At 46.2% G+C, this 15,246-nt stretch overlaps 2 protein-coding genes across 5 annotated transcripts in view; both read left to right on the plus strand.

Annotated features, from left to right (window-relative positions):
• The first annotated feature begins 487 nt into the window (after positions 1–487).
• Positions 488–10,118, plus strand: KNSTRN (kinetochore localized astrin (SPAG5) binding protein). The gene is made up of 9 exons (XM_084845262.1): positions 488–527; positions 1,422–1,503; positions 2,880–3,006; positions 3,583–3,651; positions 5,403–5,502; positions 7,302–7,416; positions 8,275–8,336; positions 9,002–9,076; positions 9,610–10,118. The coding sequence occupies exons 2-9, from the start codon at positions 1,434–1,436 to the stop codon at positions 9,742–9,744; spliced, it is 753 nt and encodes a 250-aa protein (XP_084701388.1). The 5' UTR covers positions 488–527; positions 1,422–1,433; the 3' UTR covers positions 9,745–10,118.
• A 3,792-nt stretch (positions 10,119–13,910) lies between these two features.
• The window catches only part of IVD (isovaleryl-CoA dehydrogenase), a 43,113-nt gene continuing 41,777 nt past the window's right edge, over positions 13,911–15,246 (plus strand). For 3 of the 4 annotated variants that reach the window (XR_014789329.1, XM_084845274.1, XM_084845287.1), the window contains exon 1: positions 13,911–14,117. Coding sequence is in view for 2 of the 4 variants with exons in the window: in XM_084845274.1 (XP_084701400.1) it covers positions 13,974–14,117 (144 nt within the window). In the remaining 2 variants the exon portion in view is untranslated. Of the gene's footprint in view, positions 14,261–15,246 lie in introns of all 4 variants that reach the window. The other variant, XM_084845295.1, reaches the window with a different exon arrangement.

The raw sequence follows: 15,246 nt of genomic DNA on the forward strand, positions 1-15,246 counted from the left end.
TTGAGCACGCTCCGGGAGAGAGCGCAGGACAGGAAGGCCTGGCGTGCTATGGTCCATGGGGTCACGAAGAGTCGGACATGACTTAACGACTGAACAACAACACATGCATACATACATACATATAAAACACAGCCTCAGTACACCTTGTTGAATCGCAGAACAGCACTTCCTAACAGCAGCAAAGACGTGACCGCTGAAATATCCCGTTCTGGCTCTAGTCTAAATGAAGCCTCAGCGCTGTCTAAACAGCTCCCTGCGGAACGACGTGGGGAACGCTCGCCTTGGTATGGACGTGGGCTTCATTTTCAATTCTGCGCACGCGCCACTACGCCTGGCGGAAGAAGGTTGTTTGAAGCGCGGGAGGGTGGGCGTCGGCTCTCTAGCGCCTGCGCGTTGAATCCTTTCCTTGACTGGCTGCTCTCGGCCTGCGTCGCGGTGGGCGGAGACGCCTTTTTTCCATTTCAAACGGTGGCGGGACTGAGCTGTTGAACGACGTCTTTGTGGGCGAGTTGGTTGGTGGTGCAAAGGTGAGGAGAGCGGGCTCTTAGCACTTTGCTTCACAAGTCAGGTGTTCCGGGGCTCAAGTGTGGTTAGAAGTCATTGCTCCTGAACTTAGGTAGACGGGGACGGTTGTGTGTTGCAGTCTTTGAGGTCTCTGCATATAGTCAGAGGTAGTTGAGTTCTTGGTTAACGCGCCTTCCCCAACCCGCTATTCTCCAGATGTGTTGGACTACAGATCTCATCATCCCCAGCCAGCATGGCCAAGGGGGTGATAGGCGCTGTAGTCCAATATATCGGGGGGCAATGGGTGGGGTGGTGGTAAAGATTTATTTAAAAAGAAAAACACACGTTTATTTCCTCAAACTGGGCCAGAGCGGAAGAAGAGTGGTTCCCCCCCCCCCCCAGACCATGAAAAAAGCACTAACTTTTCAAGCATCAGCACAGTACGAGAAGTTTTTCATACGGGGACCCTTAATTATTCGAACTGTAATAATCTGAGTTCTCCACACCCGTTTCTGTCAGATGGGAACCTCATAACTCTCATCTACGCTTCATCACCTTGAGAGTAGGCCCCTGCAAAGTGCTTTATGGGAGGCTGTTGTTGAAAATTATTTAAAAACTTCAACTGGACCAGAATGCACTGCTTGCTTCCAAAAAGGGGTGAAGGGTATTGTAGCGCTTCTTGAATAATCTGTGCTATGATATCCAAGCTATAACTCAAGCTGTCCTTTAAAAAACAAAACAAAAACGTGATAGGATTCTGGTTTCACTTCCCCTGCTAGAAGTTATAGGGCTGTGTGTTTTCCTCTGGCTTGGTTTGTTCATTGTGCCTGGGATTACCTCCTTCTAGCCTTTGGACTGTATGCATTCTGTGCTGCTGTAGCAGTTGGTTACTTGCAGTACTTTCCTGTCTTTTTTAGGCTTCAAATATCATGGAGAATGAGAAGTCCAGGATCCCTGTCTACAATTTCCAACAGCCCAAAGTGATCAGTATGCCCAAAGGTCTGTTAACCTGTTAAAGGTGCAATCCTATGCATGTTTAGACAGAAAAAGTCCCACAACTCCCAGCATACCCCCGCAAGCTTGGCTGGCTGGGGAATCTGGGAGTTGCGGGACATTTTTCTGTCTAAATATGCATAGTATTGCACCCTAAGCTAATTACCATATCAGTACTGGATAATGTATTTTTTCCTATGTTATAGAACCTTTGAATAGACCACTTCAAGAGGGAGAGGCACAGATTTATCACATTTGCTCTGTGGTATAGGGAAGACATGAAAAAGAGACGTTTCTCCTGCTCTTCCTTTCTTTCACCAAACTGCACCACTCCAAGTGATAGAACTCGACAAGCCCAGGAGACTTGGAAGAGTGGTGGTGTGGAGGCTTCTTACACCTATAAGGAGGGTTGGGTAAGACAGGAAGCAGTGGGAGAGATTCCTCCTGTGTTTCTTACCCAAATCTCCATGCAGCTGAGAGGAATCCCCATACCTTTTCTGAGGCCCCTGCTCTTGTCAGTGGGCTTACGGAAGAGGCAGAGACTTCTCAGTTGAGATTTGGAGAAGGGAAGAAACAGTGGGGATTTCTCCTGCTTTTTCTTAATCAAACCTTCACGCAGGTAAACCGAGAAAGGCAGGGAGCTTGGGAGAAAGATTTAAAATAATAACTTAGTTAATATAAAATTAAAACAGGGATGGGGAATGTGTGGGCCTCCAGATGTTGGACTGCAACTTTCAGCAGCCCTAGCCAGCATAGCCATATGCTTAGAATTAAAGAATTATGAGCCCAATTTTTGTGTGTGTGGCGTTTGTGGAGTAGCACACCTGAGTAGAGCTTGCAGACCTTCCACACACACATCCACTCCTGGTTACCCCAAGTCACCTTCATTTCAGCACTATAATTTAGGGCAGTGGGGTTTCATTTTGTCGGTGCTGCTGTTATTAAATAGTGGGGAGTTGGAAATCCTTGCTATCTACTGCAATTTACCCAGAAATCTACCAGTGGATCTACCTTCTGCAAATCCCTGGCCTAAACCCCCAACCTTCCGGTTTGTCTTCATTCTTCTTCTGTTCCTTCTTTTCCATTAAATTTCCCTTTTCTTCAGATCCATTTCAAAGTTATTCAGTTATTTTGTCTTCCCTTGATTATGCACTGCAAAACCCTAGCCTTTTTATTTGACTGTTTTAAACTTCATTCACTTCTTTGCCTTGCTAAAACTAAAATGTTGTCTTGCTCTCTTATTTTGTCTCATTTCGGTTACTGACATGCACTTCCTTCAGGTTGCCTTCTCATCTTCAACCCCTCTCTTTAGAACTGAGTTGTGGTTAACAGCTTTGATGATCAAATATGCCTTTGTTTTTAAATACGTGCCTTGTTTGCAGATACAGAGCTTCATCCAAAAAAGCAAGGTCTGAAGCAAATTATTGACCTGGAGCCCCTAAAAGATCCAGAATTTACTTTGGGTGCAAATGTTCTTTTATGTGTTCCCTTCAAAGACACAAATCAAAGGTAACATGTATTTTTACCACTGAGAGCTTCTATGGAGGCTCTATTCAGTGTCCCACCAACATCTGGGGAGCGCTTGGTTGGGATGTGGGAGAGAGTCTTCTTCATGGCCCTGCCTGGACTTCAGGACTCCCTACTAATGGAGGCCTTCCACTGCTGTGCAAATATATCTGGCCTCGCTAGCTGTTAGTTTTAGTCTTCCTGGCATGTTAATAGAAGGGCTTTACCTGTTGACTCTTTTTTTCCTGTTGGTGCTCTCTCATTGTTTATTTTGTAACTTATTATTGGTTTTTAACATGGTTAGATTTGTAAGCTGCCTTGAGCATTTTTTTTCATGGAAAGCTAGGGTACAATATTTCTAATAAACAAACAGAATATATAGTCCTCAATGTTTAACAACAAATTTAACTCTTACCTGTGAACTTGCTATATTCTAAGCTGTTGAAATATTCCAGGTGGTATGCAATAGCTGGTCTTCTAAAAAATTAAAATGCTCTGAGAATCAAGCTATTGTTTTAAATGCTGATACTTGGTTTGGTTTTGAAAATAGTTATATCTATTTATTCTACTCTTATTAAGGCTCATGAAGTCGGCTAAGAAAGTAGCACCTCCGCCACCTAAGAAAGCAGTGACAGCAACTGCACGAACGTGAGTGCTGGCACACAAAACTTGCTACCTGCTTCTGCTTATTCCTTTTCTCACTTTTCACAGCAAGATTTCTTACATGAATTGATTTAGTTAAAATCAAGTTATTAAATTACAATCATAGAATAGTAGGGTTGTAAGGAGCCTACACACCGATGCAATGAATATGAACCTGAGCACAATCCGGGAGAGAGCGGAGGACAGGAGGGCCTGGTGTGCTGTGGTCCATGGGGTCATGAAGAGTCGGACACGACTTAACGACTGGACAGTAACAACAAAGGGGCCTACAAGGCCATCGAGTCCAACCCCCTGCTCAATGCAGGAATCCTAGTCAGAGCATCCCTGACAGATGGCTGTCCAGCCTCATCTTGAATGCCTCCAGTGTGGGAGAGCCCACCACCTCCCCAGGGAATTGGTTCCATTGTCATATCGCTCTGACAGTCAGGAAGTTTCTCCTGATGTTCAGCCGGAATCTGGCTTCCTGTAACTTGAGCCCATTATTCCGTGTCCTGCACTCTGGGATGATCGAGAAGAGATCCTGGCTTTCCTCTCTGTGACAACCTTTCAAGTACTTGAAGAGCGCTGTCATATCTCCCCTCAGTCTTCTCTTCTCAAGCCTAAACATGCCCAGTTCTTTCAGTCTCTCTTCACAGGGCTTTGTTTCCAGTCCTCTGATCATCTTTGTTGCCCTCCTCTGAACCCTCTCCAGTTTGTCTGCATCCTTCTTAAATATGGTGCCCAGAACTGGACACAGTACTCCAGATGAGGCCTAACCAGTGCTGAGTAGAGGGGAACTAGTAATCTTATACAGACATTATTAAATATATTTTAAACAATTGCATAATGTAGAACAAACATTAAGCCACCATACAGCCATACAGTCTGGATCTCTCAGACTGGTACTGCAGCATCCAGGTCATTTAGACTGCATACCTGCTGTCGGTGTATACAGCAACTCCCAGAGTAGCAAGTAGAGACTGGCTGGGTTCACACATTAGGCTAATCCATGGTATCAGTTGTTGAATACTGGGTTGCCTGATGTGCAAACTCAGCCATGCTAATAAACTATAGTTTGTTAACCACTAACAACCCAGAAAGAGAACCCATGGGTTGTTGTGGGTTATGAACTCTGGGTTGTTTAAACCTTGGGTGGTTGTTACGTGTGAACTCAGAAGCTTGGGTTGTTCATGGGTTGTTTCACCAGGCCACAGAGGCGGTGGCAAGAGTGGTAAAAAAAACCCAAGCCGCTCTACCTGCCAGTAAGTACAGTGCTGCAAAGAAATGTGGGATACAGGGAGGGAGCTGGCAAAGAAGAGGAGAAACAACCCAGGGACTGAGAAACAACCCAGGGACTGAGAAACAACCCAGGGACTGAGAAACAACCCAGGGACTGAGAAACAATGGTTTGGTTTATTGTCTGCCAGACATATCTAGAGTAGGGCAACAAACCATGGGTTAGCATTATGTGCAAACCAGTTCACTGTTGGCATAGGTTGGTCAGATAGGTGTGGTTCTTGATTAGGATCCAGTGGGTTGTATCCAATTTTAGTCTAACTTAAGTCCCATTCATTTCAATCGGTCTACTTTTAAGTAGGACTAACATTGGATACAGTCCTATGCGGGGAATAACTGAAGCCACAATTCTATACATTCATCTCTTTCTCTTCATACCATAGCAAGGGTTCTTGGTCTGAATGTTACATGCAAACACACCTGCCATCCATGATGCATTGCTGACATGTTTGATCCTATAGCCCTATGAACAGATACAGACGGGAGGCAGAGCTCAGGAACAAGAACAAGCTGTTGGAGACTGTTAAATGCGAACTGAGTGTAAAGTTGGCAGGAATACAGGTAGGGAGAAAACTTGGTTTGGGTTATCATAAGATCTACCATATGCAGCATATTGAGCTTTTTCAGACCCACATCTGGGTCTGCTTCCAGACAGAGGCCTCCTAGCACTAACAATCAAAAGGCATTTTTCAGCTCTTCTGTCTTCCATAATTGATTTTTTCTAGTAAGAAAAAAAGATGGAGGTAGTACTGGGAAAACACAGGAGGGCTACAAATTGAAGACTGCTATGTCTGGACCCCCCATAACATTCCATGAACGAACAAGTGTGATTGCACAATAAAAACTTGGGTAGCACCCTTGGATGAATATGTCGCAAGTACAAGCCAGTCTTTCTTCTGTATGTGCTGTTTCGGTTAATCAGAGTAACCAAAATACAGCGTTATTGCTGTTAGTACAAGAATGCCAAACTGGAACTGCTTTCAAGGGGATCATATGCCATCCCAATATGTCATTTGACCACAAGCCTGTTTTAAAATAAGTTCAGCAAGACCACAGTTACATTTTCCACGTATGTAGGTGTCTTTTGACTATGTTGTAACACTGCAACAGCTGATTCTAGTACTGTGGAATGTTTACTTCTGTCAGGGTGCTAAGTGCTGTACTGAACACAAGTGACATGGTCTTCGCTGAGAAGGTTTACAGGCAGCTAGCTTAATGGGACAGTGGAGAAGAGACCATAGGTTCCTTGGGACAAGGTATTCAAGTGACTGGTGGCAGATCAAATTCAGACACTTTTGGATGAAACTGATTTTCGAGATCCATTTCAGTCGGGGTTTGGGAACTGAAGCTGCCTTGCTCACTCCATGGGATGACCTTTGCTAGGGGAGTGCAGCCCTGTTGATTCTCCTGGACCTCTCAGTGGCTTTTGACACCATCAACCATGGTATCCTACTGGAGAGACTGTCTGGGTTGGTTGTGAATGGTACAGCTTTGCAGTGGTTTGTTTCTGGGCCCAGTTCAAAGTGTTGGTGTTAATCTATAAAGTCTTTCATGGCTTGAGACCATAGTATCTGAAGGAGTGCCCCTTCCTGTCTATTCCTACCTGAGATCATCCCTGGGGACCCTGCTCCAAGTGCCCTAGCATGCAGTGGGTGGCTACTCGGGAATGGGTCTCTTCAGTAAAGTCTCCCAGTTAGAACATATCCTCCCCAGAGAGGTCTGCCTAGTGCCTACTTTGTTATCTTTTCGACGTGAGGCAAAGACCTTTTTAATATTCTCAGGCCTTGTAATACTCTGTTTCTGCTGCTATGTTGTTGATTTTCTTGTGGTGCTTGTTCTAGTCTCTGCTGCTTTTAATTGCTGTCCTAATTGATTGTTTTTAATGTTTAATTGTTTAATATGACCTATGTGGATTTTATTTGTGTTTTTATTGTCTATCACCCTGACCACTATTAGCTATAAGGCGACTAATACAACCTTAGAAATAAAACAATAGTCTCTCCCACAATACTGCAAGATCACAGCTATATGATGTGTATGCACGCATTGGTCCACAGTGTGTGTACCCAAACTACTTCTCAAAGCCGTGAGGTTATCGAAATGTGTTACCAGCTTTAATAGGTTTCAAAAAGACAATCAAAGAAATCAGTTTGCAAAAATACAGTTAATGATTGCTCATATCAAAGGTCCACTAGAAAAGTCATCCCAAGTCCCCCCCACCCCAAAATGGGACTTGCTTCCCTCTATTGTGCAGTTCTGCATTCCTCCCCACTAGGCAAGGGAGCTTCTTTGCACTCCTTACAAAAGGTCAAATAGAAATAGGTGCTCTCTTTAATGTGTCTTGCTGTTTGTACGTGCAGAAAGATATGAAGGATATGAAGGAGCAGTGTGATAGTCTGGAAAAAGAAAACCAGCAGCTGAAGAAATTTCAGGAAAGCTGCATTTTGATCTTGGAAGCCAGGAATTGTGACCCAGGTAGATATTAAATAGAGTCCATTCTCATGCTCTCTGGTGTACATACCTGTTATATACTCTTATTTCCACTGATGATTTTTTTCCTCCGCAAACCTTTCCGTAGACTTTTAAATGGACCTGAAACTCCTCAGATGATTGTTTCTGCAATAACTTGAGCTTTTTCAGTGTACGCATTTAGCAATGCTTGAACCCGTGGACTGAGGTGGACAGAAGTAGGTAGCATGGAGGGCCTGTTGGGAGCCCTGCATGATCAGAGATCCTGATTGCATGGAACACCTGCAAGCGTACACTTGCAGGTGCTCCTTTTCAAGTATCCCAACTGAATGGTGATTATTCGGGACACAGCCCATAGGGTGTGGTGAAGCTGGGAACAAGGGGTGGTCCCATACTGCGATGTACCTTAGTGTATGCACGGGGGAATGTGCAAAAAGTGATATGAGCTGGGTTTCAGTAGAGGTTCAAAACTAGAATGAACATATAGAAGGACCATAATCCTGAGTTGAGCCATTGGTTAATTTAGCCCAGGGTTATCTACTGACAGGCAGCAACTTTCTGAAGCCTAGGGGGAAAGCATTTGCTGCTCTTTTAACTGGAGATGTCGGGGGTTGAACCATATGCATGTAAGGCATGTGCTCTCCCAATGAGCTGTGGTGCCTCCCTATGTGATCACCCTCTGAATCGTGTGATGCTAGTCTGAAACTGATGCTTTAGGATGGTTTACCAAGGACAGATGACACAGCAATCCCCAAAATTGCTTGGCTTTTTAAAAAGTGTGGCACTGGAGGCTATGCTTCTACTTAATTGAGGGGGAAATGTTTGGATCTGGCTCTGAAATGTAATGAAACAATTGAAAATCAGTTACAGGTGAAAATATTTGGGGAGAAGAAGATGAGAGGAAGAAGAAACAGACTGAGATAACGGTGAGAGTAAATTGGTCTGCTTTTCCCCAGGAAATTAGTAACCTGATCCCAGGGCTGGCCCAAGCCGTTTTTCTGCCTGAAGCAAAGGACAAGATGGTGACCCTCATTTCATGTACAGAAGCCAACTGGACTGGTAGCTCAGGCTTACTTCAACACTGGCAGTTGAAGGGTGTCCTCCACTGCTCTTGAGGGCAGCAAGCTGGCTTAGGTGGTGCAGGGCAAGCTATCCACCATCATCCCCTGCTCCCCCCACCCCCCTCAGTATCTGCTGCCTGAGGTGGCAGCCTTACTCTGCCTATGTAAGGCTATCCCTGCCTGATCCTACTCACTCGCCATCCCCAACTACCTGTTTGTTCTTGCTGAACTTGTTCTGTAAACTAGTCATGGGTATCTAATAACTGAGGTGCTACATTTTGAATAGGTCAAGCTCATAGAATCATAGATCTCATAGAATCATAGGGTTGGAAGGGGCCTACAAGACCATCGAGTCCAACCCTCTGCTCAATGCAGGAAGCCTGATTCCCAGGCGGTCTCCCATCCAAGTACTAACCAGGACTGACCCTGCTTAACTTCAGAGATCAGACGAGATCAGGTGCATCCAGCCCTTTGCTTGTGCTCTGTGAACTAAAACTTGAGAAAACTGCTGTCTCTGTCTTTCCTTTCAGGTCTTGTCAGAGAACCTTAATGCTGATCTTGAACTGTTCATCCAAATGGCTAAAGAGCAAAGAGAGAACCTTCAGGTAAAACTAGAACTGTTTACCTTCTCCTAATTTATGTCAAGAAACAGCATTTTTAAAAAGTTTGACACCTTTCACCAAATCTTCAATCTCACATCTGCATAGTAACGCCACATACTTTCCCTTCTCTGACAGGTAGGTGTGTGTGTGTGTGTGTGTGTGTGTGTGTGTGTGTTTTCTGTCACTTGCTGCTACGTATCTTGGACATAAAGCTAACGACTCCCATACACAAGTCTCTGACTTTATTTGGCAAGAGGGGAAGGCCTTTACTAGCCTTCCACAACCTGGTGCCCTCCAGATGTTTTGGACAAAATCTTCCAGCATTCCTGACTATTGGCCATGCTGGATGGAGATGGTGGGAGTTGAAGTCCAAAATATCTGGAGAGTACCAGGTCAGGGAAGGTTAGCTTATTCTAATAACAACTTGGCCCTGTGCAAGCAAGCCACTTCTGAAAGTGGCCTTGCATCTCCTGACTGAAAACACAGGTTATTTTAATAAATGTAAAGTACTAACTACAACTTTTCTTTCCTGATAGTATGCACGAATTAAATGGAAGCAGGTAGAGGAGGAGCGGGCCCACTTCTTAGAGCAGCAGCAGACTTTTCATAGAGAAATGGAAGATTTGTTTGCGATATTGGATCAGGAAGATGACCTCTTGAACTTATCATAGAAAGGACTGGAACTCTTGTGCTGCTTTGATTCTTTATTGGGCTGGAGTATAAAATGCAGTATGGATGTTGCTTCCAAGATGCCCTTATTTTTCTTTTTTTAATCAAATTAAAAATAGGACTTGTTCTGCATCTGATAAATAGATTTCAAGCAAAGAGTGGATTCAAGAATCTGTTTCTCTTAAATTTCAGGACTGTTTAAAGGTTCTGTCTAGAATGCTTCTTTCTGCATTTTGTTAGGCTTCACTGTCCTGATACTAATGTTTTACGTTCATAGAGCGTTCATCCCTATGGTACTGCAGGCTTGGATGGTTTTGTTTCCATAAGAGCTGAATGTTTATACAATTATAACCTGTGCATACACATCCTGAAATTTAATTTTTAGTATGCAAAGAGGTGCATGTGTGTGGGAGGGTGACTTTCTAGTCAGGCTGGTGAAGTAATGAAGTTTAGCTTCTAAAGAAAATTAATCAACAAGGTGTATAGTCAATGAGTGTCATAGTGCAAGCTTACCATTGGTCAGATAACTTTTTTAAGCACGGATAATGGCCAGAAGAGGGGCAGTACACTGGGGTAAATCTTATCTTGTGATTAAGCTATGATAAAAGCTAGAGCACTTGAAACAGTATCAGATAATGCGACTGCAGTTTAGACTGCACAGCTTCCATGGTTTTGTTGTAGATCTGGGGTAGGGAGGCATTCTAAATGCACCCTAAAAGTGGTCTTCCTTAGTTTCTAAGGTAGCCTTAGTTCTAGCTGTGGCTAGGGATGTCGGAGAATTTCTCCATGAATCTCCGGGACGCCGAATGCCAACGCATTCGGCCCCCCAAAATTGGTGGGGAAATTCTCCAACACCCCCCCGCCCGGGATGGGACTTACCTCGCGCGAGTGTCCCTCGTGGCGGCAGGTCCCGGTGGCGGCGGCAGCCGGTCTTCCAACCAGCTGCCGCTGCCGCCATTTCCAAGTAAAGTGTAAAAAAACAAAAACGTGATAGGCTATGTAAAGATTTACGTAGCCTATTACGGCTGACTTTGGGAAAAAATATAAAGTGCATACGCAAATGGCGGCGCCCATGGGCGCCGCCATTTGCATTCCTTATTTGGGCACGGGTAGTCTACATAAAGATTTACATAGACTACGGCGAAAATAAGGGCAACGCAGCGTTGCCCTTATTTTCGCTGTAGTCTACGTAAATCTTTACGTAGATTACCCGTGCCCAAATAAGGAACGCAAATGGCGGCGCCCATGGGCGCTGCCATTTGCATACGCATCCCCCCCCCCCCCAAATCAGCCGTGATAGGCTACGTAAAGATTTACGTAGCCTATCATGGCTGACTTTGAAAATCTAGCTGTGATAGGCTACGTAAATCTTTACATAGCCTATCACGTTGTTGTTGTTTTTTTTACACTTTACATTTTTCTTTCGCGGCCGGGGAGACGGGGCGCTCCCCCCCGGCCAGAATTTCAGCAGGGAGGGATGGGGCGCCTCCCCCCCCAGCCAGAATTTCGGCGGGGAGGGGCGGGGTGCCTCCCCACCCGCCAAGAATTTCAGGGGGAGAAACAGAGCGCCTCCCCCCCCACTACCGAAAACAGCTGCGGGACCAGGTAAGGGACTTTCATCCATCTTTAGCTGTGGCTACCTATTTTTCAGAGTGCTTTGCTGTAGTCCTGTTTGGAGATAATTGGTGCAGACAGTTGTAGCTGCTGTGTATCTTGTGAAAAGCACTCCTAGCCACAGCTGCTCTCTGTAACTCACTAGAGAACAGTAAGCTCAGGAGCATCCCTACATTGTCTACCTGGACTTTTAAAGGAAGCACAACCCTATCAAGGATCAGCTTCACATCACTATCCAGATCTGCTGACTTTGCAACTTAGAGTATCTTAACTTTCCTGGGTTAAGTTTCAACTTGTTCTCCCTTGCCTATCCCTGTACCACATCTAGACAATTGTTCAGGGGAGTTCCATGCCATCCCTTGGACTCATTGGTGAAAAAGAGATGTAGATGTGTATGATGCCTGTATAATGGTTATAGTGAAGCCTAAATCTCTGGATAACTCTTACTGGTGGCTTTTTCTAGACATTGAAGAGCATACGGTGGAGAGCGGGGAGAGATCAAATACAGCCCTGTTCCACACTGCGCAGGCCAAAGCCCATGGCAACCCTTTTCATATGTCTACCTGTGCCTCTAGGAATGTAGTCTTTTAGTAACATTGAGCTTGCTCAGTGGTGACGGGAAAGCACTCTGCATATGCTCATAGATGCTCTCTGTTTAACTGGTTTGATTAAGAATTCTGTGTCACAGATGCATTGACTGAGCTTGGTGCAGTCACTTTATTGTACCATTGTGGTCCTCAGCCATAAAATGGCACCAATATCTCTACATTATATAAATACAAGATAGGGTCAACTCTAAAGTTGCATGAACAACTTCCACTCACGTAATGGGACTTCCCCCTTGCTTTTCTCCCCCCTGCCTCTCCTGTCTGCCCTTCAAATCTGTGCTGGAGGTCCCAGCCCTCTGGAGCATATTGAGAGGTACTTTGGGGGGGGGGGGGATCTATTCTGCCAGTGACTTCCATTCTGGTGGCAGACAGCCAGTGTTTGATACAGCCTGTAATATTGTGTATGCATTGCTGTGCTGTGTGGCTTGCCTCAATGGTTTTGTCACAAAGCCACCCACTTGAATGCATTTTGTCCTTTTTTTCTACTTGTGGCTCATCTGAATTTAGATTGCATTTGGCCCACTGTTACCAAGCCACAGCACTGGCCTGCCCCTAGGCCCACTTCCTTGTGCATAACTGTTTTTTGTCAAGTTTTGTAAAGTGTGAACGTCCATTCTTTCTATCCTTAAATGGATTGTTGACTCTTCCTGCATACCTCTAGAGGCCTGCCCCCCATCCTAGATAGTTTCCCTTGTGATATAGTTGCCTGACTGAAGCATTATTTGAGGAGGCAGAAACCAGTTGTGCTAAATTCATTCTACAGGCAGTTTCCTAGATTAGTTTCTATCTGAAAACAAGAGTTCAGTAGACAATGGTAGAGGTAGCAGGAGAGTTTGGCACGTCTGGACAAGAGGGGGAGGCCCTATGAGCCTTGTTACGAAACAGCGTCATGGTTGCAGTCCCACCACTTCCATGCTATGTGTGCGCCTTTCTTTGTTCAGTAGCTGGAGGGAAACCTGCTCCAGAGCATGGAGGCCTACAATATGTACTTCGCCTTTGAGGGGAGCTTGCTGAAAAGATCGACCATATCTGACCTACTAAAATATGACTAAAGTCTTGACAATGTCTCCAAAAGTAAACCCCCAAATGCTGCTCTACTCTTCTGCCTCCTGCTGTTTGGTGCCATTCCCTAGCTCCCAACCCGTTCCTTTCTGGGGTCTCAGTAGGAGAGCGTCTTATGTGGCTTTGCTTTTCCATTTTACTTTCTCCACCCATGCTTACCTTTGTCTTCTCCTGGGAGGAACCGCAGCAGTGCTACCCCAGCTGGAGTGGAAGATTTGTGTTGGTATTACACAGATTTAAAGATAGAGAATAAAGAGTCCAGCCCTAACCCTTTGGACCACGCACCTTGAATGTTTCAGACATAATTCAACCCACCTTCAACCACCTCTCCATTGTTTTCTTGAACTTCTCGTTATGCAATATCACTTTTGTTTGAAGGACAGCAGGCAGCTCTTTCAAGGAATCAACGAAGTATTCTTGGGCTGCAGTCCTCTGCGTGCTTACGTGAGAGTTGGCTCTATTGAACTCAATGGGGCTTAATTCTGAGCTGACATGTATAGGACTGGCACTGTTACCACGGTTCAGCTGGCATCACGGGCAGTGCTCCCAGGCACCCAGCAAATGTTTTAAATTTAACGGTGATAGTGGGAAATCGGCTTGGATTCCCCAGGCTCATCTCTTCTCCTATAACCTTTGATCAACCGGAATGGCAGAGTATTAGAGGAGCAACAGTCACCACACAGGCCGCTCCCAATCCCTACTGCAGCGTGCCGTGTCGCCTATCTGTCGATGCTGGGAGCTTTTCCTTCTAAGGCGGCGGGGGGAGGGGTGTATGCCCGAAAGCAAGGCGCTGGGGGGAGGCCGTGTCTGCCGCGATTGGCTGTTCCGCCCCATTCCCGACGCTCCCACTGGTCGGTCATCCACCCACCCCCTAGCGGGGTGGCGGAGACAGCCGCGCGACTTCGGCGTCTCCTCCAGACCGGCAGTCGCGCCGCAGAGAGAGCGGGATGGCGGCGGCTGCGCTGGTGAGGAGCGGCGCGTCCGCCTGGGCCCGACGGCGCTTCTTGGGGCGAGTGTTGCAGCCGCGCCGAGGAAGCGCCGGACTCCCAGTGGACGATACGGTGAATGGGCTGGACGAGCAGCAGCAGCAGGTACGGCGGCCTGACCCTTGGTTGCACTGAAAGGAAGGTCGCCCGGCCAGGCCCTTGGCTCGCTTCGTGCAGCGCCCGCCGTCCGCTTCTGAAGGTTCCCGAAGTGCTGTTCCTCCGGGCTCCCACTCCCACTCCGGGCTCAGGTACCAGGGACCCTCTTCTGAAATGGGACCCCGGAGCTGTTCCGAGTGCTGGGACTCGGCTCTGGAGCATGTGGAGCAGTAATCACAAAGGCGCGGAAAGCAAGGGATCTTGGGGTCGGAAACGTCGGTCCCGTGTGCGCGGCTGCTGTGAGAAAGGCACATTCCGCGTGTGTGTGTGTGTGTGTGTGGGGGGGGGGTACTTAGGAAAGGACTCGAGAATAAAACTGCAAATGCTCTAATGCCTTTGTACAGGTCTATGGTGCGACCACACTTGGGATACTGTGTACACAGATACTGTGTACCTCAAAACGGATATCGTAGAGTTGGGAAGAGTGCAGAAAGGGAAACCAAAATGATCAAGGGGCTGGGGCAGCTCCCTTGTGCGGAAAGGTTACAACGTTTGGGGTTCTGTATATTAGGAAAGGGGGGGCATAAGAGAAGTGTATAAAACTATGCATGGTGCGAAGGGAATTTTTCTTAGATTATTAGAACCGGCAGCCATCATCCCATGAAGCTGAGTGGTGGGAGATTCAAGACAGATAGAAGGATGTACTTCTTCATACATCACATCGTCACACTGCAGAATTTGCTACCATAAGATGTAGTGAGGGCCATGAACTTGGATGGCTTTGTGTGTGTGTTCAGTCGTTCAGTCGTGTCCGACTCTTCGTGATCCCATGGACCATAGCACGCCAGGTCTTCCTGTCCTCCGCTCTCTCCCGGAGTGTGCACAAGTTCATATTAATTTATCTTCCATGAATTTGTCTAAGGCAGCCTTCCCCAACCTGCTGCCCTCCGGATGTTTTGGACTTCAACTCCTATCAGCCCCAGCCAGCATGGGCAATGGTTAGGAATGCTGGGAGTTGCTGCCCAAAACATCTGGAGAGCACCAGGATGGGGAAGGCTATCAATGGCTACTAGTCATAATGGCTATATATTACCTCCAGTATCACAGCCAATCCCCTTCATGGATCACTGCCTTGTTG

This window comes from Heloderma suspectum, chromosome 1 (assembly GCF_057233095.1).
Source record: "Heloderma suspectum isolate Gila_16-S chromosome 1, 16-S_ref, whole genome shotgun sequence".
Classification (NCBI taxonomy): domain Eukaryota; kingdom Metazoa; phylum Chordata; class Lepidosauria; order Squamata; family Helodermatidae; genus Heloderma; species Heloderma suspectum.